Source organism: Rhodnius prolixus, unplaced genomic scaffold (genome assembly GCF_049639745.1).
Source record: "Rhodnius prolixus isolate KJV_2025 unplaced genomic scaffold, Rpr scaffold_9, whole genome shotgun sequence".
Classification (NCBI taxonomy): domain Eukaryota; kingdom Metazoa; phylum Arthropoda; class Insecta; order Hemiptera; family Reduviidae; genus Rhodnius; species Rhodnius prolixus.
The window spans coordinates 19,762,576-19,786,583 of record NW_027411604.1 but is presented as its reverse complement, the minus strand read 5'-3'; the positions used below and the strand labels follow the sequence as shown (position 1 = coordinate 19,786,583).

Genomic DNA, 24,008 nt, shown 5'->3' with positions numbered 1-24,008 from the left:
CCACGCAAACAACACATGGATGTTTACCAGCTCGAATATCTTAAGGTGCCATTTGTAATGGGGGGACATGATAACTATTTCAGAAAAAGAATCTATAATCTTTATTTAGGTTCTACTTCTCTGGCTTCCGAGTCATGTTTCTCCGCCCTTGGTTTTTGTGATTAACATCTTACTTTATTCTTTTCCCTACTCCATTTAAACAGTTAAAAAACTATTTTTAATTAATAAATAAAGGAATAGATTCATCAATGTAAGGTGAATACAAATACCAATACAAAGAAAAAGTGAGAGAGAAATAAATTTGGGAAACACCTATCCCGCGCTAAAAATGTTTTGTTTTAAGGGAATTCAAAAATCAATTCAATACATTAAAATATAAAATAATAAATTTATTTGCTTTTTTAAAAAATACAATTTTTATAAAAGCTGGAGTCCAGCCTAAATTACAGTACTCACTCATCCGATACAAATAAAATACAAACAAGCCACAAATAAACAAATTACTTCTAATATACAAACAAAAGCATTACTTTAATTAGATATCAATTATCGATAAAACACACTATACACAGTACAGTACTTAATGTTGAGTAGATTTACAGCCAACGTTGGATTTCTTCTTTTAATATTATGCATTTTTTTAATGAAAAAAGCTACAGATTTTGTTTTTATATTCACACAATTTAACAGGCAAACAAGCCGGTATAAAGAAGACAGGCAGGCAAAACTGACCAACATATTTTAAGATTACTGAAAAATTTACATTCATTCATGACTGTGTCGCGCAAATTTTCTCGCTTCGGCGATACATATATACTAAAATTGGATCAATTCAATAAATTGCAATTACAAGAAGTATGGAATTATTTTTTTTAAAAAAACTTCACATTACGTTATCATCTATAATCAGAAGTTCACATGAAAGAAAAATTGCAAAATACGAGAACTCTTATTTAAAATTTCCATTTTACAATTACTTTTACCAAGTTCTGTAAGTCCTCAAGAGCAGGCGAGCAAGGATTAACAGACCTTGGGAAACCAAAGGGCTTTAACATTTACATTAAATAAATAAGAATGTAAACAACACCAAGGAGTTACTATTACCGCCTATTTATTGCTCAATTGAATGGAATGTGCCCATTGTCCTTACATTGTACCTTATATATTATTTATAGAGTTTAAATTTCCCATTCATAAATGTTGCGTTATCTTTTTTGGATCAAATTTATAAAACTATTTGCCTTTCACTTGTTAACAGCTTTGTTTGGAAAGTAAGAAAAGGATATTTGTCAATGTGAAGATTTTATTATTTTAGTAATAAGAAATTGCTATTTAAGGGGAGTAAAAAATATTTTTAAATATTTGGTGTGAACTTCCTCTTCTGCAATTCACTTTTTTTTTCTTTTCTTTTTTAATTTCTGTAATAAGAATTTCACCCATCTTAAATAAATCATCATGTCATGAGAATTAAATAAAAGTGGTAACTCTTTCTTGACAGACGGTTTATGAAAAAGAAATCCAAAGATTCATGATTCCGATCGAACTTTTAAACTTGGATGTTGAACAGCAAGATTAATTCTCACTAATACTAAAAAAGTGGTAATTCCGTACAATTTATGAAATAGTACTTCAGAAGGGAGCACTCTTCTGAATAACAGGTCTAATGTTCAATTGTTTAAATTTGGACGCATTTAATCATTACTTTTGAAGAAATCATCTCGTTTTTTAATTAATTAATTTTTATTTATTGAGAAAATGGCAAAAAATTGTAAGACTTTACCGGAAACTGTACTTCTTTTCCCACTTACTTGGAATATTAGATCCCTTTAATGCCTTTTTGACATTAAATAATTGATAGGGCAGTAAATTATATTAAACGTACCTCTAGAAGGGTATGCTCTTTCCTTTCCTGGATAATTCAATTTAATTACAGATCTACTTACATGCAATTAGTAAATTTATTTTAAAGAAAATAAATATCTATTATATGTTCTACTAAAATATCCTTTCAGAAAAATGGTGTTTATAGTTTAGATTAAAAGCTAAAAGAATTGTTTAGAACTTGCATCATAACCGGCTTATTATGCAGTTGCTTTTTCTTATCACAGTAGAAAAAGGAGCAGGGAAAAGTGGGCGTGCCTAAAGAAATTTCCTGGTCTTTTGTTTTCAGCATTAGTGCGAAACGAAATTTTGGGAACTTCAAGATTGCTGACCAAAAACAACTACCTTGCCATCCACCTGGACCACTTAGAAGATGTCGAAAGCCTATTTGCATTTTATGTTCTTCTAGTAATGATGTCAGCTAAGAACTTGGGCTTAATGTCCAGCAATTTAGGCAACAGGGAATCTTCTTCTATGCGTAGCAATTTTGTACTACAAGATGTAAATGGCTAAATGGCCGACAATTTCCAGTAGTTCGGAAAGGAAAAAAGTTTGATTATGAGATTTAGATCGCTAATTGACAATTGTATTAGTTTAGGTTTTCTAAAAGAGAATATAATCTAGCTACAACTTTTCTGCGTTATTTTAAAAAGAGGTACCTTGTTCAAACACACTTACATTGAACAATTTTTTTAGTATAACCTCTTTTTCTGACTTGAGAGACTTCAAATCGTTTACAAACGTTGACAAATAAGTATAAAAAAATTAAACACGATCGCATGAGGGTAAAAAAAAATAAGTGAAAATTTCTTCCAAAAACTGCCCAGCTATTTTTATTGATTTTGATCTTTTTGATTTCTATTAAATCAAATATCAAATTAGAAAGATACTATTATTATGTATAATTATTATATTAGTTGAATAATTCACAATAACATTCGGTCAACATTGTGTACAAATTACATTTTCCATATCAATGATCCTCGACTTATTCTTTCAATGTAATTGAAAAGGAACTTCTGTAGGATTGCAACACTCTCTTCTAAACATTCATTGATGTAAAGATATGAGATTTCCGTAATGATATGATTAATCATTAGATTGAAAATAATTATTTCAACCACAGAGGTAACTCAATTTAAACTTCCATCGAAAATGTAATACTAATAGGAAAGAATCAAACATTTTGACAAAAATATGTTTTAGGCAAAACAGTTTGTTGAGCGTGTGCACCACATTTCAAAAAAAAAAATCGTGTTTTAAAAAAAAAAAGTGTAGAATAAATAGAAAAAATAAAAAGACTTTAATTTTGTCTTGATTATTCTTGAATAGTACTTTAATAATTGTCATTCATGAAAATCGGTTCACGCGTTTAGGCGCTACGTTGTTTACAAAAAAGGTAACAACAAGAACAAGAACAACAACAACAACAACAACAACAACAACAACAAGAACATTTTTTGAAAAAGCCGTTTTTGCTCATTTTCGGCAACTTTTTTCTCGAAACCTATTAGATCTGGGTGGTTGCAAAAAAATTACAGTTATAAAGGAGGGTTTGGAGTAAGATTTAAAGAAAATTTGGGAATTTTATCTTTTATAGAAAAAGAGAAAAAAATTGTCAAAGTTGGGTGTTTTTCAACGTTACGCTTTTTCGTGCAGTTTTTGATGGTCAACCCTTATACAACTGTCCTACCGGACAGTTTTAATTACAAATAAAAATAAATTGTACAATAATTTAAATAATTTGAATGGCTAAAAACAACACAAAAAAAAACATGGAAGCAATTGTAGTAAAAGTTTATTTCCAACAAAGTTGTTTCTATATTTCGTTTAAGTTTCTTCATCATCCAACAGGTATTTAATGAGCTTAAGCGGTTCATCATTTATGCTTCTCGGATCCGTAGTGGCTTTACAAGGCGAAACTAGCGGCTTCTCTCCATATTTCCAGCTTATTGAGTGATTAGGGATCCATATCTTTCTTGAGTTCAATATTTCATTCCACAGCTGCATATTATTTCTATAAAAACATTTATAGTTGATTATAAGTAAATCCTTTAAATAATAATACAGTCGACTCTCGATAATTCGAAACTCGATAATTCGAATTTTTCGATAATTCGAACTCTACAGCTGCTAACTTCGGTAAATCGAAAAAATTCAGTGTATTTAGATACGCTCGATAATTCGAAATCCTTTTCTTAACAACAGGGGGAGAGAAGGCTCTATAATTCGAACGAGGCCGCCCGCCCCTCTTTATAATTCGAATTTTCCCTATTAATGTTTACTTCTCATTTTCCGCTTATTGTTTCATTTCCTACGTAATGTTTCCCTCCTTCCAGCCCAGTTTAACTTTACAATTCTCTTTCTTAGTTTGTCACGATGGGAAGTCCGTCTCCCTTACTGTGTCCCACAAAGAAAACAGTATCGTGGCCGTGAAAAGTGGTTCGAAAAAAAGAAGATATCGCCAAAACTTTCAATATTCCACCATCAACGCTTTCTACAATTCTAAGTCACTTGACTAAGTCAAGCCACATTGAAACAAAAAACTGTTCTTCATTTTTTTAATTAGGTACATATGTATATTATTATTTATTGAAATGTTAATACATATGTAATTTTTTTGTCGTTTTCATTATTTTTACTTTTTTACTTGAGGCTAAACATATCTAAAACTTAGGTAAGCTCATACGTATTTTCAATATACCTATGTACATACATATATACATAATAATAACTCTTAATAATTCGGATTTTTTTTCCCCTTCTTGATAATTCAAACTTCTTGATAATTCGAACTCTCGATAATTCGAATTTTTCTTGTAGTCCCTTGGATTTCGATTTATCGAGAGTCGACTGTACTTTTTTTGTTTTTGTTTCATCGTTGTTTCATTGTTAGTTTATTTATTTATTTTATTTTTGTAATTAAACGTGAATTTGTAATTGTCATTGCAGTGAGGACTTCCCGCGGAAAGACTAGAAGATGATCTATTTAAAATGAGGGTCCGAATTGAGGCGAAAAGCTGAAGACAAGAGATAATTGGAGAGGAATTATCAGTAAGTTCACCTTAGACTGTAGAGCCAATGAAGTAACTAAATAAGTTAGATATTCTGCTCATAGAAAATTAAAAACTTACCCACACACCGATTTCGACCTATTTTATTTAAAATAAATTTAACTAATACTCTTAAATTATAAATTATGATTCTAAAAATATTTGAAAATAAGCATAAATGGTTCTGTAAATTGAAATACTAAAAATAAGAAATTAATAGAATAAGAGATTTCGTGACACATATGACAAGTATGGAAAGATGAAGATAAAATACTGCAAATATGAATCCACCAAATGATACAAATATGACGATAAAACCGTTCAATGGACAATTTAAATGTTTTAAAATTTAAATTTAATATGTTAAAGTCAGAAATGTTATTAACATAATACTTCCAGGAAATGGACAAAATATTGTTTGATCAAATTCTTAGAGACTAATACTATAATTGGTAAATCTTTACAATAGCTCCCCAGAGGCGTGGCCTAATTCGAAGTGATTCTGATTCGCTGTTACTATAGAACCCGCCATATTCAAATATAAATATAAAACTATTTCTTTATTTTATATTTACACTTAAATCTAGCGGGTTATATGGTAACAGCGAATCAGAATAACTTCGAATTCTTTATTTATTTCTTAATGGGGGGCTTCGCCCCCCACACCCCCTGATTTTTCCTTTTCCCCCTCCTAACCTACCTAATCACCCTCAATTTTTTAATTTTTGTCACAAGATTCATTACACTAATTACACAGAACAACACAAAAGAAACTTACCTTATTCCGTGGAGTCCCTTGAATGTAGCAAATTAAGTATGATTGATATATTACTGATGACGGAGTTTTTTCTGTATAAGAGGACGCAGAGTGATGTGTGCTTTGAATTGGGTTTGAGTGAACGTTGTGTGTACAAAATTTTACAACATTCATTACCCCACCCTCACTCACACTACAGCCATCCTTTAATTTAAAAAAAAACCGCAAATTTAAAACGCTCATACTCATACAGTTACAAAAAAACCGCACCTCCGGTCACAAAGAGAGCACTCGCGGGAACTATTAATACATTGAACAGGAAGCACATGCTATGCAGTATGTGTACTGCGCATGCGCGCTAAACAAACGCGCTACAAAATTCGCACCATCCGCCACAGTACTACTTGGCGGGCAGTAGTTTCAATTTTTCCCCGGTAGGTGCTCTGCACTTCCCACACCCTAAAAAAAACAGGCCACGCCTCTGGGGAGCTATTGTAAAGATTAGCCCTATAATTTTCTGCCTATTGGAGCAACTGGGGAATTGAAGTTTAGAAGATATAGAAAATCTGAACCATAATGAATAGGTTTATAAACAAAAATTAACGTCAACCTGTTGTCTAAATTAAAATTAAGAATAAATTCAAAGTAATAAACAAATATGATTATTCAAATCACTGCTGGGTAATAAGAAAAGCTCAATGTAACAGCCTGATAGATTCGCGTTCGCTTCGGTTTCTTGGGTAATACCATTCATTCTGATTAAACTTAAAATTTAATGCTTAAAGTTAATTAATTGTAATTTACAGCCTAAAAAAAAGAAACATACTTCACAATTTCCAGCATCTGTTCTGTTTTGGGAAATATTGTAGTGATTAGATAAACCCACGGCAAAACAACTATTGAGTGATACATTATTTGGTTTTTCAACCAAACTTGTGGATACGGATCTTTAATGCTTAAGAATCTGTTTAAATCCTTCAAACAAAAAAAAAAGTCAATTTTTTAGACTAAAAGGGCTGATTTAAAATGTATACTTTTAGATATTTAAATTTAAAATGTTTTACCAAATTTTGAACTGAGTTCAAATATTTATTTAGTAGAATTAATTGTTTTAATTTTATACTTTATCAATGGCGTCCAAAAATTATTTAAAGAAAACATACAATATGAAAAAGTTAAAAAAAATGGCCAATTTTGTTTAATAGTTTGATAGTTTAACTGCGATTTTATTTTATTTATTATTTAAAAAACAAATGTAATAAACTAAATGCGCATAAAAGGCATAATAATCAAGTGCCTTATTATTATTATTTTTTTTTTTTTGGTACTAATTATCAGCAGCGAATCAAATTCATAAGACTACATAAAACACTATTAGAAATAAAATGACTCATCTAAGATTTCTGTCAGCAGATTATTATTAATTATTTACTTCTTGAAGAGCCTTCGCGTTCCAATATTGAGTTGTGATCCAAAGGTTAAGAAATGCTGCTTTAGAGATGGCTCTAATAACTCTCTTTAAATTTTTCAAATCATTTGAACAAATTTTTGTTTCCTAAGCTGGATTTAGAGCTACAGGGAAGCAACACTTTTACTACAATGAACGGTCTTGACTTTTTCATTTAATTAAGGAGATAGATGTTGCTAAAATTCCGAGATTGTAGAAAAAATTGTAAAATTGAAAGTTTCACTTTACTTTTCTTTTATTTTTTGTTTCCTTTGAATTTTTCTAAGCTTCGGGTATTATCAGTAACTTTAATTAGCACAATTAAATTAGCTAGAAAAAATCGTTTTAACGCATTCTGAAGTTCGAAGATCAATTAAGGTATAACAGAATTTGAATTATGCCATTAAAAAAAAATGATAGATTCTCGAAAATGATACCAAGACAAAGTTATACACACTAACTTGTTTTCCTCCTACTTTGTTCGGGAATATACGATTTTTCTCCAGCAATATGTTTTTTTTTTAACTCTTCATTCTTTACTCAATCAAAGTGCACTGATAGAAATCAATAATCTCTTAAAATAATTGGTAAAAACTATCTGGGATATAATACCTTGACATTACTCAATCGAACGCAGTCATCTTTCAGATTGTAAGGCGAAAAAAGTGCGTCGCACGTTTCGTTAAAACAGTAATGCATACTTGCTACTATTAAAACGCCCATCATAACTAAATTCCTACCAAAATTTGTTTAAATTAAATGGCAAACATAAAATTATTAAATCAATCAAATACTATAATTAAAAATTGATTTTTAATTAATTGTTGTTTGTACCTGTGAAATTTTTTATTCCAATTAAATCTGTCATCCAACAATAATTGACCTAAAACTGATCTCTCTTGAAGATAATACTTAAAAGGGCACAAGGTCATTAACCTGTATACCTTTTCTATTTTAATTCGATATTGCTTCATCTTTTTCCCAATTATCCATCTAGATAGCTAAAAATAATTTTAATAATTTTTAAAATACAAAAACAGACATATTTTCCAAACCTATATATAAATTAATGATATTTTTATTTCATCATTTCACAAATAGTTGGAAAGGGTGACCCAGAAGTAATTCTCAAGACAAATATTTATGACTAAGGTGAAAATTTTAAAACCATTTGCAAATAGTCTGAAGTTTATCTAGTCAAACATCAGGGTTGCTCCAAAAGAAATTTATTTACTTAGACTTTTTTTTTACTTAGTTTGAAAATTATGCTACCAGTTTTCGATTTTATGGATTCATTGGATTATGTAGGATGCAATCAGAGGTATTCAGTTTCTTCAATGGAAGCAACAAAATTTTCATAAGAACTGTAATGCAACAAGGTCTGCTTGGTAAACTCTACAGGACCCTAAGTTCTGCATATTTTCTCATTCTCTAATCTTATCTTTCTGTACACTTTTTTAGTCTCGTCTCTGGAAATTCCTACTCTCCTTGTTTCCCAGTTCGTGCAGGTGTTCCCCAGGAAAGTGTCCTTGGGCCTGTACTCTACACCATATACACCGCTGATATTCCTACCAATTCTCATAATTTTCTTTTTACTTATGCCGATGATACAGCAATTCTCTCCTCATACTCTTGAGCCTTGGCTAAAGAAATTGAGAATTAAAATAAATGAAAGCAAATTTAATTACATTAGATTCTCCCTAAGGCGAACTATTCTTCCATCCATTTACCTAACCTCACTCTTCTTCCCACAACAGATTGTGTTCAGTACCTAGGACTCTTCATGGTCAAACGCTTAACCTGGAAACAGACGATTCAAACTTCTCTCTAGACTTCTTGACAAACAATCTAAACTTTCACTAAACTACAAACGACTTATCTACACAATGATACTAAAACCTAACAGGACTTAAAGAATGGATCTGTGGGGGGTCAACAAAGTTTCAAAAATCTACAGAATCCAATCCTTCCAGTCAAAAACACTCCGTTGAATCGTTAATGCTTTTTCCTTTGTTTCCAACTCTACCTTGCACCAACTCCTTGTTCCAAATATTTCTAAAGCTGCAAGATGCCGCTACGCTAAATAAAAAAATAAATATTTGTAATATTATAGTGATAGAAAGACGTAAGTAGTTTTACTAGCCAGCAACTATTTAATTTAAATCAGAATTATTAGTTTACAAAACTTAATGAATGTGGCCATCTCAAACTCAAAACATTTAGATGGATCTAGTCGAAAAAGTTTCGCCCTACTCGATAACAATCATTATGGCTGTAACAAGGTTGAAACTTGCAAACATAGATTCTTTAGTTGCTAACTTTTAATGATCGGACAATGATATTCCCAAATTGTTTAAGACTGTCTAATAGTTAGGGAATTACGTTTTTTTTTTTGTTTTTTTGTTTAAACGGCTACTACAACTGAAAGATTTTTGAATGAATATGTTGTAGCATTAAAACTGGGTTTATTGTTATTCTATATTTTGATGCTACAAAAAGTGTGTTAGAAAAAAATCTATCACATGTGAAACTTTAAAACTAATACAAACCTTGATAATGTTCTTAAAGAATAACGATGGTTTATTTAAATAAATTTTGTCTTCCTTTTCGTCAAAATATTCTACTACCATATCGTCTTTAAAGTAAGTCCTATAAACAGAATGTGGTATCCCATGACACAGAGCAGCTAACATCATTTCGCTTGTCTATAACAAAACAAAAATATTATTACTTTAAAGGCATGCCTGAATAAGGTATCTGATTAAATAATAGTAATCCCAATTTCTATACTTTTACTTTATCACAAAATTGGTGATAATATTCAGATATTACATGGGAAAAACTAGTGGGGGCTACTAAATTGTACTTTTTCCATGTTATTTTAATTTTTATTTTGATTCCCAACCTATAAAACAAAATTATGAAATTTTTCTTCATTTGGTACATACTATTTATTTTATTTATTTATTTTACAAGTGTATTTATTTTACACTTGGAGAATTTATTTATCTTTAATGAATGAAATTTATATCTAAATGAATTTATTTTTATTTTTTTGTAAATGAATAACTCAGGTCCCAAAGAATGGGATTTTTGAATAGCCTTGCAATTATTCAACATCATTTATATGCTTACTAAAAAAAGTTATTAATTACCTCAATAGGGCTGAAATCCCTGGGATACTTGTTTAGAATGTAGTTAAGTATGTACATGGTACGCACAGTATGCATGAAATTATAAGGCCCTTCAGTCGGTGTATAACGTTGAATTAATAAAATAAAGTAGTTTAATGTTAATATTTTCTTAGGTGCTAATATTTTGGCATGTTTCATAAATATTTCTCGAGCTAAAAAACATAAATAGATTTTATCTTCTTCCTCTAGATATAACTGCACGGTCCTGTAGAAATAAAATTATTAATAAATTATAATCTTATTAGGTAAGTAAATATGCTAGGCCATGATAATGAAAAAAGTATTATTTATTTGTTGCAATTTTCTGCCACAAAATTTGTAATTGCTACATATAATTAAAATACGAGGTCTGTCTAAAAAGTATCCGACCTTTATTTTTCGCTCGCAAAATAAAGAGGATAACGCGGCGCCACTGTTCTCAGTAAAGGAAGACACCTTCATGCGTATGTGTGAATTTTGTCACCGCCTTCCAGTGCGTCAGTCGCTGCTTGTGGGTCGCTGAGTGAGGCGCTACACAACGTGTTCGTCGCATTACCGATTCTCTCAAGATGACTAAAACATCAAATTTTGTCAATTGCTTGGTGATTCTCAAAGCGAAACAATTCGTAAGATTCAGCAGGTGATTGGAGACGAAGCGATGGGTGTAACACAAATTAAGGAGTGGTTCAACCGTTTCAAAAATGGCCACACATCAGCGGAGAGGGAACAGCGTTCTGGCAGGCTCCAGACTGCTCGGAGTGCAGCCATTGTTGAGACTGTGCGAAATTTGGTGATGGCAGATCGTCGCTTAATCGTGCGGGAGATTACCCAAGAGGTTGGAGTTAGTGCAACTTCAAAACGGAGGTGCTTTCGTTCCGGCGACAACAACTTGGTCACTCTCCTCTGATGTGCGGCTACTTTGAAGCGGTTGAACCACTCCTTAATTTGTGTTACACCCATCGCTTCGTCTCCAAACACCTGTCTGTGAATCTTACGAATTGTTTCGCTTTGAGAATCACCATGCTTTTGACAAAATTTGATGCAGTTCCTTTGCTCAACACGTTCAGTCATCTTGAAAGAATCGGATCCGGAAGTCGGAGAATCGGTAATACGACGAACACGTTGTGTAGCACCTCACTCAGCGACCCACAGGCAGCGACTTTCGCGCTGGAAGGCGGTCACAAAATTCACACATGCGCATGAAGGTGTTTTCCTTTACTGAGTACAGTGGCGCCGCGCTATCGTTTTTATTTTGCGAGGAAAAAATATAGGTCGGATACTTTTTAGACAGATCTCGTATATGCACCTCTGTCTATACATAAATTAATTACAGAATCACGTATTACTGCGGCCCATCGTAAGGTACATGTGTAAAAGTTGTTTTGCCCTAATAATAGAAGAAAAGGTGCTCTTTTTTTTTTACTACAAATTATCACAAATTAGTTTATTAAATAATTTTTAAAAAAATGTTGGTCAAGTTACTATTAAGTACTAGCAAGGTCACCCTACGCTTATGGAAACAAGGTCATAACTTCGGGTCTCGCACTTAAAATTTTTTTTTTGTACTTTATTTTATTTTAAATAACTTCAATGAATCAATTTCTGGTTGGGGTTGTCTGGAAATGTCAAAGATGAAAGCAGGTCAATGAGAGGATTAAGTCTTGAATGAAACGTAGTCTTAGATCAAAGTAAATAGTTATTTCAGACATAGTATGGCGCAGAATTTTCAATTATCGTGTTTAGAGTTGGTAGATATTGGAATGCTAAAATTCCAATAATAATAATAATACACTTTATTGATTTTAATTTACAATCTTTATAGTGGAAATAACAAAAGTGTACACGCTGTAATAAGTACTCTGTTGTTTAGCGTCAACAGTGTTCATCTGCCAAGGGTCTTACCCAAATTGGTATATAGCTTTTTTTGAGTTCATGCCTTTAAAGACATGTGTATGGGTTCTATGTTAAACGTTACTCCAAAAAGATGTATATGTTGGTATTTTAATTTTTGAAATAGTATTAACTTTTTAGCCTATTTGTTTTTTTTTAATTATCATCGATAAAATTAATAGAAAACGATTAGATTAAGCAACATTTCAAGTACTTGGGTCTGGAACTAAAATTATGCTAAAAACGGAATAGAATTCACTCGTGTCATTTTTGAAAATTAAAATTAAATATTTTGTTCTTAGACAGCCAGAGCACTGCAAACTGTTAGTTATAATTACTCCTTTAATATTCATATATCTCAGCTTAAGAATTTACTAAAATTTTAGATGCTACGATAGCAAAATTTCCCTGTTGCTGAATACTACTTACTGTTGATTCTGCGAAATTTTAAATCGTTCTGAAAAGCTAACAATGACATTTGCTGCAAAGGTCAATATTTTTATACATATTAAAAAAAAAAAAAAAACTATATGAAGTTAAAATATAATTTTTGGCTTGAAGTGATCTTCAATTAAAAAAAATAAAAAGTCTGCATACTAACTTATCAAAATTTTTTGGAAGTTTAAATCTTTCAGTAGCCATCCTCAAGAGGTCATGAACACAAGGTGCCCCAACCATCTCTATTGTGTGTCGCAATATTTTGGTTAATAACAACTTTAAAAAAATAATAAGAAGAAGAAGGTAATAAATAAATACAAACATGTGTAAGTTAGTGATGGGCAGAACGAGTCCGTCTTTGGACTCGTTGGATTTGAATCAGTTCCAGGGTTGGAATCGATTCCAACAACTCGTTCACCGATTCCGGTCTCTGTACTTACCCTATGCATTAGTAACATTGTCACGCAATTTATTAAAAAATATCATTAAATGTTAGCTTTCCCAGTTAATAACAAAACTATATTTCTTTAACACACATTGAGTACTATCCCTAATTTCCAATTGCACTGATAAATATAAAATTAACAACGTAACACAAAAATTAACATAAAAATAGACTAGTCAATTATAAAAATTAAAGCAATGCTGTTTAGTCATTATCTAGCTTGACCACTGGAAGACTGGAGTTAATGTGCTTCAAGAGGATCCAAGATAGAGAAACGGAAATGGGTAGGAAATTATTCCCATAAAAAAAAATCTAACCCTTCAAGCAAAATGATAATTACTCATAAATAAAGAAATATTTATTTACTAGGACTTGTATATCAAGCTTTAAAAATATTATCTTATTATCTTACGAAAAGAAAAAGCTGTGTGCTTAATCTTTAACATAGCGCTGGACACTCTTATTCTTATCTTCATTGGGTAAGTTTAACCGTGTACATGACCGTGAGACAGTCAAAGTAACACTGAGCCAAAATTTAGTATTACCTAATTGGTTTACTTACAGTATCTTACTTGCAGTATCCCTCCCACTCTATCACCAATTTCACAAACATTCATCGATTGGAAATACTTTTTAGTTAAATATTCGTTTTATTTGAATACAAAAAACATTATAACGCTTTCTTAAGATGATTTTAATTTTTAAAATTTGTTTTTGTCCATTACTCTTATAAAATACGAAGAATTTCAAATAAAATATAATATACAAACACAATGATCTAGTGTGCAGGTGGAGTCAGTCCTCGTTACCATAGCAATGGAACCGTTAAACAACTCCGGTTCCAGCTCCAGCAATTTCTATTGGCTAGATTCAGTGAACGAAAAAATGGAACGAGTCCGGTTTCAAAAGGATTTAAATCACTCCGGATTCGACTCCACCAACTCCAGTGGATTTAACCAATGAAAATGCTAGAGCTGGGCCGGAGTCGTTTAACGGTTCCGTTGTCATGGTAACTACGACTGACTCCACCTGCACACTAGATCATTCTGTGTTTGTATATTATATTTTATTTGAAATTCTTCGTATTTTATAAGAGTAATGGACAAAAACAAATTTTAAAAATTCAAATCATCTTAAGAAAGCGTTATAATGTTTTTTGTATTCCAATGAAACGAATATTTAACTAAAAAATATTTTTAATCGATGAATGTTTGTGAAATAGGTGATAGAGTAGGAGGGATACTACACTAAGTAAACCAGTTAGGTAATACTAAATTTTGGCCCAGTTTTACTTTGACCGTCTAGCTGACATGTACACGTTCAAACTTACGCCAATGAAGATGAGAGTAAGAGTGTCCAGCGCTAAGTTTAAGATTAAGCACACAGCTTTTTCTTTTTGTAAAACAATAAGATAATATTTTAAAAGCTTGATATTCAATTCTTAGTAAATAAATATTATGAGTAATTATAATTTTGAAGGGTTAGAATTTTTATGGAATAATTTCCTACCCATTTCCGTTTTTCTACCTTGAATACTCTTGAAGTAAGTTAACTCCAGTCTTCTAGCGGTCAAGCTAGATAATGACAAAACTGCATTGCTTTAATTTATATTTGACTAGCCTATTTTTGTGTTAATATTTGTATTACGTTGTTAATTTTATATTTATCAGAGCAATTGGAAATTAGGGATAGTACTCAATGTGTGTTAAAGAAATATAGTTTTGTTATTAACTGGGAAAGCTAACATTTAATGATATAATAATATAATAAATTGCGTGACATTTGTTCTTATGTTTAATCGTTCCAAACCTTCTGCTGCCTCATTTTCATTTTTATTTGCCTAAATTTTTTGGGGCGGGGCGGAATCACTTTTTTTAAAAATAGGGATTTGAATCAACTCGTTCCACCATCGGACTCGTTCCAATGGAACGAGTCCGCTCAAATAGCCCATCACTAGTGTAAGTACTTCTTATTACATTAATTACTACTGGTTAGAGGGACTACTACGGAGTTTATTAAACCTAATAAACTTGAAACACACATTTCCAGGTCATTATTTAAAGAACAAAATGTTCTTTACACACGTTTAAATATAATCAGAACAATAAAAAAAGCTTGAAGTTTAAACTTATTATTTCGACTAAGTCTCGTCGCTTCATCTGATAAATAGGTTTTGTTCTAAATCCGATTAGTGGAAAAGGTTTCTAAAAAATATTCTTGTATTTAATAGGCTGTATGAAACAGCTATTGTTTAAAATTTTACTAAACGAAATTGGTTCTAGTTTGCTCTCATACATTATTTATTAATTTAAAATAGTTGACGTTGTTTTTAAAAGAGAATTATTCTTAACTATTGATGAGAACTTAGGATGGAAGATTTGCGAGGAATAGGTCAAATAAAACAACTCCTCTTTTTGCCAACGTTTCGACAAATATATTGTCCTCTTCAGGGCCTGGATATTATAAATACAAAACAATTTACAGAGTCAGTAACATAGTCAGTAACTTACGTGACTATGCGGGTTGATTGAGTTACAGAAACTAAGAGCCTGAAATGGAGAAGCAGGCATATATATACAGATATAGCGGGACTTACACGGGAATTTTGGTAATTACAATTGGACAGATACAATAGACTAATTACAACAAAAGAGTAAATACAATAAATATTGGGAAATTTCTTTAAACAACAAAAACCGTTAAACCCAAAACACAGGAGAAACCAAATAACCCTTATGCACTAAATATTAAATAACCAAAAGATTTGAAGTAAATTTAAAAAAACCCAGCAATAATTATGTACAAAATTTGGATATCTATTTATTTTTTAATGATAAAATTGTAGCAGTTAGCTAAATTCGAGTCCTAAAGTTAACTGTGTTGTTCTGTTTTACTATGTGGCACATTTCAAGAAAATTTCGCTTATACTCGTAATTACCTAAATTCCCGTGTAAGTCCCGCTATATCTATATATATATATACCTGCTTCTCCATTTCTGGCTCTTAGTTTCTGTAACTCAACCAACCCGCAGAGCCACGTAAGTTTCAATACTTATAAAGAATTTAGTGTATTTTACTGTTTATTTTTGTATTACTGATTTTTACTGTTTTTTCTATGTTACTGACTCTGCAAATTGTTTTGTATTTGTAATATCCAGGCCCTGAAGAGGACAATATATTTGTCGAATCGTTGGCAAAAAGACGAGTAGTTTTATTTGACGGATTCCTCGCAAATCTTCCATCCTAAGTTTAACAATTTTCGGTCACGAAATCTATATATTCATTGATTCACGTTCAAGTACTTAATATGATAAAATATGCAAATCCAAGCCTAAGTTGATGAATTCAGATGAGTTCCCAATTCCTTACGTAGAAGAAAAATTAGGCGTACTCATAGCGTTTTGAAGCTTGCGCTTCTATCTGGAACCAAAGAGAATGAAATATGCATCTTCTTTAAATCTACCCTTCACATGACCAAAGGTTGTCATCTTCCATGTTTGCTGTAAAGATGTACGTATTTTGCGCATTACCTTCATGCATGAATAAACCGAATCAATAGCGTGGCGATTGGACCCCATCATGGATTTCTGATGCCAGGCCCATTACATCGGGGACAAAGCATATACCGTTCCGCCAAGGTAGCCAGTTTATGTAGAGGGAATTCAATAAAGCTTTATTCTTTTAATTGGTTCATTTTTAATTCTGTTATAAAAGTTTTATTTTTTAATTGTATGGCTTTAAGTAAAACAAATACGCCGCAACCTAAAATATCTATTCCGACTTCTGTTAGAATCAATAGAATATACGTGCACGTTCATAGAATGTACGTAACCAAAAAGAGTTTAATGTGTACGTATGAACGCTTCGTTGCTGGGCATTGCACACTGATATTATACCTCCAAGGGTACTCTAGGTGTTCAGTGTGAATGTTTGGTAAAAGGGCAGATTTTTGTTAATATCAAAGATCATTTGACCAGAGCCTTCTCGGAGTACTGCCAGCCTCTGGACATTGTTCTCTCTCATAGACAACAATCTAGGAGCAACTAGTTGGACTCGAACCAGGAACGCGAATAAAAATAAATAAAAGTAAATATGCTTAAAAACTATTTATTTACGTCGCAGGAAGACCTTGCTGTGATGCATCTATTACCTAGATAAATGTTAACGATTATATTTGCATTTTAACTATGTTTTTTGTTCATAATGACGCAGAAAGGAGGTAATAGAAAAAAACAAAACAAAAGAAATCTAAAAAATATTTGGTGATTTATTACCTTACTATTCTTCTCTTTTAGAATTGTGTCAAAAGATACGAAATATGCACAATATGCCAGTGATGTTGTACAAAGATATATATCGTCATAATTAAATCCATCCCGATCAACTTTGGTCAGAAATTCTACCACCGCTGAAAATAATACTTTTAATTTAAAAAAAAAGAAAGTACAAATAACAATTTAGATTATTATATATGAAGTCATATGCTACCTTTAGTTACGTCATTAAATTTGACAGGAAGAGAAAGAATGTTGCGGCATACCAGTGGAAAATACTTTGTGGTATCATAGGCATAGACGTCGCTATCTGTCAAGTTTAATACTTGGCCAGTCTTAATCACAGTCCCGGTCACTGTTTTCACCTTTTCTGATTCACTGTGAAGTATAAGTTCATCAATAATTTGATCTACTTTTTCAAATTCCTTTTTGTATTTACTAGTTAGGTCATTATTGATTTAATTTTCCGAAAGATGTGTTCAACATTCACATCTGAAATAGAATAGCTATCAAGTCAAATTTTACATTTTTTGTCGTACCTATCATTAAAAAGCAATATGAAAATATGCAATTATATGTTTGAATTTTCAAAGTAAAAAAACGTACAAAACACCATTTTATACAAATTAAAATAAAGTTCAGACATAACTCTAAGTTAAACATTGAATCGCTTCCATAATGAAACATAGAACTTAAATATTTATCTGAATTTTATTTAGGAATAATTATAACAAGGTATAACTAAGAAGTGAATAACTATTTTATCTTAGTGGCAAAAGTACCAGAATTTTTTTTTAAAATTCTAAATTGGTTCAATATTGTCCAGTTTAATGTTATTGGTGTAATAACGGCCAAGTTATATTGTTGGAATCGCATTCAGGTAATAATATCTTCATGCTTTAGCCTTATTATTCTTATTGAATATTGTAATGGTCAAAGTTACCTATAGGGAAATAAGCATAGAATAGTGTAAACCCCAATTGATGGGGTTAAATTCTCGTACGCGAATAAAAACTCTCGAAATATAAGCCTTACTGAGGATATATTTCGAAATTGATCTGAAGGTTTAAATTCGATTTGCCCTTTTTACAAAATGTTTTGCATTTTTTCTGATAGTTTTTAGGCGACATAATTCGACACCGAATCAAAGACCTTATGTGTTTTTTTCTTTCATCAAACCGACCATGTAACATGTAAAAGGAAAAAATAAATAAATTGGAGTGCACAAAAGAAGTTCAGCCCCTCTCAATTACAATAACTAGCTTAATAAATACAATAATATCATAATATAAAAAATAATAATAAAATAAACATACTCATAGACAGAGGTATTAGAATAGACATTAGTTTTATCACAAGCGGTCATTTGAAAGGAAACTTCACCACTCACTTCATCTTCTTTTACTAAAGATATCGCTAGAGCTGAAGCATTCACTGCTTTCCTCACTAATAACTGATAATTATTTCATATTGTTAAAAAAAAATAAAAGATTAATTCAAGAATTAATATATGTTACAATGGTTGGCGAAAACATAAACTATAGTTCAACGTGTTAGGATTTACTTGAGTCAAAGTTAATAATTGATCTACTTAACAAAAACTTATAGTTTAAGAAGTTAAGTATAATGGGTTGGTCAAAGGACAAAAGGTTCACAAATCAGTAAGTACCCAACTTTTCATTCATACTTCATTGACATCATTCAAATAATTTTACTGCAGTAACTTTTCATTAATATTTTTTAGGATTTATCAGATGTCACATACCCTTATGATGTTGGAAAGTTAGCATCAAATTTTGATGCAGAACTGCACACCATCGCCATAGCGTTGGAAGAGGTAGCTAAAAGGGACTTTCGCAAGACTGCTTTACTTGTGGATTCCCAAGCAGCTATTTCAGCAGTAACCGGCTATGATGATAAAGACGATATCATTATTAAGAAATGCAGGGCTCTCGTAGATAGGTTACTTTCGCAAGGGAAGCAAGTTGTACTGCAGTGGATGTTGGACTCCAGGGCAACGAAGAAGCTGACAGATTGGCAAAAGAGGGGGCGAATCAAGTTCAGTTCAAGGCCCCGCTGTCGCTTAGAACTGCTAAGAGAGAGATCCGAAGATGGCCGAAGAACAAAGGAGAAAAGCACAAGGGAAGCAGTGGGAGGTGTTTGAAAATAACAAAGGAAGACTCCCCACCGATCTGCCTAGATCAACAGCTGTGGCATGCTTTAGATTATTGACGGGGCATGATTACCTTCAGAAGCATCTCCACCGGATTGGCATTAAGGACAGCAGTATCTGTGTGCTTTGTGGTGGAGATGATATGAACGGTCCGCACCTGCTAGCATGCTCCCAACTGCAGGATGTCCGGGACAATATGCCCACGGACCCACACAAAAAAAATAATATTTTATATTGGGATGCCAGTCGTGGCATTGCCGAAGTAGCCATTGACCGTGAAGGCGTAGGATAAAAAAAAAAACATACCCTTGTGCTGGTCTTTTTCTTCAATAAAATATTTTTTGTTTAGTAAAGAGACTCGCTTTAATTATTTTAGATTTATTTTAAAAGAACATATCAAACTATTAATGCACTGGTTTTTAATGAAACGCAGTTTAAATAACGAAAAACAAAATTATGACGCTGAAAGAAGATATTACGGACTAAAGTCTGTGTAATTCACATTTCTATAGAACGAGCTATCCCCTCCTAAGTGTAGAACAGTGAGCTTTAGTAACAGTCATGCTAAACTTTATAAAATAATTTAGGAGACAATATTGAGAATGCTTTACCTATTGTAGACATTGTTTTTCATATCTCTTTAATATTCTTGGCTACAAAATGTGCAGTTGAGCGTTAATTTTTTTGGTATAAGCATATTAAAATGCAACTAGGCATACTGGATATCTTAACTCTTTTGAGAGTAGAAACAGATGTGTTATTTAAGATTGTTTTTGATTAATCTAAGAATTGGCAAATTAAAAAATTGGATAAAAGTTTTCAAAATGAATAAAATAAAAATATACAAAAACAAAACGTTATTTTCATCTCTCATATTGTAGTGAAATGTGGATAATTGTTTGAACAATATTTTATATTAAATATATCTATGAAGAAGCACCAAAATATTTAGTGCTTGGGGTTTCTTATTGCCTTAATTCATTCCTGATTATTAGTACTTTGCTATTATATTTCAGTTCTCCAGGATTTTATATAGTATATACAAATTCACAATTATAACTAAAAAGAGAGCCCTCCACTTTAGAAGCACCTATTTACAAAAAAAAACACTTCCAGTTGTTAATTTAAGGATATCATCCTTATCCTGAGGAATTTGATTAGTATATTCAACTAGATGATGCCTATGGGTCAAAAAAAGTCAGGATTAGCAGGAAATAATAAACAGAATTTAAATTAGTGAAGGGAACAGATGTTTATACTTTGTACTCTTTCAATACTTTGGGTTTATGTTACATTTAAATACAATCGAATGGCTTGTTTTCCTCCATTTAGAAATTACTAATTTCTTACCATCATATCTGACATCAAGGTCAGCGGTGGCGTGTCTGTTTGTAAAAAACCAAGTACCATTTCCAGCAATAAATCTGGTAGATTGGCTTTACGACATCTGCTAAGTTCAAAATAATCTTCTTCTATTGAAGCTACCAACCACATGGCCGAATTTAAAACTCCTTCAACTTCTACCTGGTGAAATTGATTGAATAATAAATCATTGGTGTTATTAATTTCTCTGAATAAATTCTTAATACAATTTTATATCTATACACTGTTTTCAGAATTTTGTTTGTATTTAAATCTTAATAGCATTCTATAAGTTACTCCTAATGTTTAACTTTAACTGCAGGCATAAAACTATGGGATATTAGTAGTTAGAGTTACACATTAGGAGTGACTTAAAGAATTGCATAGGTTTTAGGATAATTTTCGGTTCCGACGATTTTTCTGACCGACAAACAAACTGGGTTTCTTTTGTTACATCCCTACTATTTTATTACGAATCTTCAATGTCGATGTATTGATTAGTATACTTGGAGAATGGGGACATCTCGTGGGAATTTACGCTGGCGATTTGGCTACTAATTGATGATAGCAAATCCGTGGCAATTCAGAAATTCAGCGGACCCAATCTCAAGATCTTTACGGATTCATTCCTTTCAATAGGACTAAACTTTCTGTCTTTTCCTTAGCCAAGAGTCGTCTAAGAGAACTATATAATAAGTTTCTGATGCGCCTTCTTTCTCAAATATAACTGAAAGTTTAAAACTATCCAACTGTAGGACCGAAATACCCATCCAAGTGGTAGCCTAGCTATGAATAGCTCAAATTTACTACTCAGTACCTCCACTAGGGCGAACAAACAATTCATTTATTACTATTTCAATTACAGGACCTTTATTATATAGAAGCCATTTAACATTAATGATATTAAAAGTTGGTAGAAAATTAATTCATAATGAAAGAATCTTGAAAATCGCCATAAAAACAAGCTTGTGGATTTAAAAAAATTAAATTAAAACATTAATTTGTGAAGTGTTAATTTAAGAGTACTGCAAGAAACCTTTCAAATCATTATCTAAATTGATGCCTACAATTAAATTAGGTACCTACTTCGTCGTAAGGCTCTTCGTCGACATCCTTAAATAGTTCAATCACTCCAATCAATTGATTAGACGAGGGTGCAATTAAGGGGAAGCAAAACACGTGTTTATGAAGAGAACCTTTTGAGAGAGAAATAAAAAAATAAGTATTAGACCCAATTATTTTAATTTTGAACTATATATATATGATAAATTGGGGTCAACGTGTAAGAGACACTTTAAAAAAAGAAGTACTCTATAAAAATTTATAAATTATGAAGTATTAAATATAAATTTATAAATAATCGCTAAAAAGTGATACGCTATATAAGTTTAAATTCAATTTAAATAATTGATCAATCAAATGTATAGAAAGACCAAAAATCTGCTGCATTACTCCGCTTTTTTGAAATGTCTTTTTAAAATGACTATTTTATGTATAAAAACCTTTTTATTACCTTTGATATCTGTACCGAAAGGGCAATCTTTCTGTTGGATGATTTCACTAGTTAATACATATTTTCTGGAATATGCAACATAAGCGGCAATTGATGTGCCGGCTTCTAAAAATAGACATAATCTCAATACTCGTAGTATGGAATTGTGAGAAATATTGTAAATAGATTTCTGAACATAACTTACCAATTTTCTGAGTTTTCATATACTTCCAGTTTATTTGTTTCTGAGAACATTGAATTAATTCTTCCTTTAAGTCACTTTTCAAATGTAAAACCACACCTAATTGGTTGGAAATTACAAGTTAAGACAGGTGAAACTATTTTTACGACTATTTAGTATTTGTCATGACAAGTTTCATCATCATGATATAACCATTACATTTATCCACATATATTTCTTAAACATCACAACAACACCCTGATAAGCTAATCCTTTTTTTTAACCCTTGTAACATTAACCATTTGACGCTGCTCTATTATAACGTTGATCTATTGGATTTAGTATTCGGTTGATGTGGTCCTTAGTAGCATGAATAATTATGATCAGCATCCAATACACAAAGAAGACATCCGCATTGAAGATTCAGATATTAGTCCGTGGCCAGCTAGAGGGCGGAATGCAGCAATGATCTGCCAATATTCCTGGGAAAGCTGCATCATTTAATTTCACCCAAGCGTTTTTACATGGCATTTCTAGATGACCACTCAAGGTGAGAACTTGAAGTTGCTTTCAATATTTTCCTTGATGGAAGCAGATCCTACTTACTATGCACTAACACTCTTTTTTTGGCCAATTAAAATACGTTTTCAGACATTCACTTAAATTTTTATTTCAGCTAATTAAAAATAATTTAGTAATAAAGCTTTATTGCAGAGTAGAATTTGTGAAAATTGCATGCGCCGACGACGAACCAGATGCTTACTTTATTGCAAAGCGATTTCTCACTTAACCATAAATCCTTCATAATCAACTCAGAACGATTTAACCTGCCTAAACAAATCGTTGAAATAATCTGAGAATTGAACAAATGCCACTTATAAATTATTAAATTGTTTTGACAAAAAAAATTACCTGATGAATCTGTGTAATCTCGAAGTAAATTGGCTGTATCAAGTAATATTGTTCGCATTTGCAAGGTATTGGTAACATAGCCTAATAAACCAATAAATTCATAGTTTAAATCTTGTAAATCGTCACAAAAGTCAGACATTTTTGCTAGTTTTTTTTGTGATGTTTTTGATATATCAGCCTTTTCTAGGTTAATGTTTGATTTATATTTTAAATACGGATTGATTCTTACGATATTCATATTTAAACTCTTTTTTATCCTTGAAGTTACAAATAAATTTCCAAATATTGTAGTTTAATAAATGCTAGAATATCGTACAATCCATTTTATTTACTTTTAATCTTTTAATATTACCATCTACTTTCAAAAAATAATTATTTTCTATGAATTATTTAAAATATTATTCAAATGGCAAAATAAACCAGCTGAGATATTCAATTAATATTGACAAATTTGTAATCAGAATTCATCCCATCTAATCCTCGATAAAACTAACATCTTTGTTTCGTCTTTATTAATGATACGAAATTAT

General features: G+C 31.4%; 1 protein-coding gene and 1 long non-coding RNA gene across 5 annotated transcripts; one reads left to right on the top strand and one right to left on the bottom strand.

The window, feature by feature from the left end:
• Positions 1 to 374: 374 nt before the first annotated feature.
• Positions 375 to 23,873, bottom strand: LOC141454410 (cAMP and cAMP-inhibited cGMP 3',5'-cyclic phosphodiesterase 10A-like). 4 transcript variants are annotated; one of them, XM_074128588.1, is made up of 15 exons: positions 23,479 to 23,871; positions 22,591 to 22,686; positions 22,407 to 22,511; positions 21,980 to 22,089; positions 20,882 to 21,055; positions 18,675 to 18,811; positions 17,573 to 17,736; positions 17,359 to 17,492; positions 12,803 to 12,915; positions 10,294 to 10,537; positions 9,688 to 9,843; positions 7,973 to 8,139; positions 7,751 to 7,874; positions 6,518 to 6,666; positions 375 to 3,898 (listed from the first exon to the last, which is right to left on the bottom strand). In XM_074128588.1, exons 1-15 carry the CDS (start codon positions 23,714 to 23,716, stop codon positions 3,712 to 3,714), a joined length of 2,298 nt encoding a protein of 765 aa, XP_073984689.1. In that variant the 5' UTR covers positions 23,717 to 23,871; the 3' UTR covers positions 375 to 3,711. The 4 variants fall into 4 exon arrangements, 3 of the variants coding, with proteins under 3 accessions (XP_073984689.1, XP_073984690.1, XP_073984691.1); XM_074128590.1 differs by lacking the exon at positions 6,518 to 6,666 and having other exon boundaries at positions 3,664 to 3,898; positions 23,479 to 23,872; XM_074128589.1 differs by lacking the exons at positions 6,518 to 6,666; positions 7,751 to 7,874 and having other exon boundaries at positions 23,479 to 23,873.
• Positions 3,974 to 20,116, top strand: LOC141454414 (uncharacterized). Its single transcript, XR_012458710.1, has 3 exons — positions 3,974 to 4,558; positions 4,834 to 4,935; positions 19,103 to 20,116. It is a non-coding gene; the product is annotated as an uncharacterized lncRNA (long non-coding RNA).
• Positions 23,874 to 24,008: the final 135 nt, after the last annotated feature.

Excerpts from the sequence above, each read along its gene's own strand:
- LOC141454410 (XM_074128588.1), bottom strand. The coding sequence starts at position 23,716 with ATGAATATCGTAAGAATCAATCCGTATTTAAAATATAAATCAAACATT. Across the intron at positions 18,812-20,881 it reads CCTTGATGTCAGATATGATG|TTATTAGTGAGGAAAGCAGT; the intron begins GTAAGAAATTAG and ends AATAATTATCAG. Across the intron at positions 3,899-6,517 it reads CAGATGCTGGAAATTGTGAA|AAATAATATGCAGCTGTGGA; the intron begins GTATGTTTCTTT and ends ATGTTTTTATAG.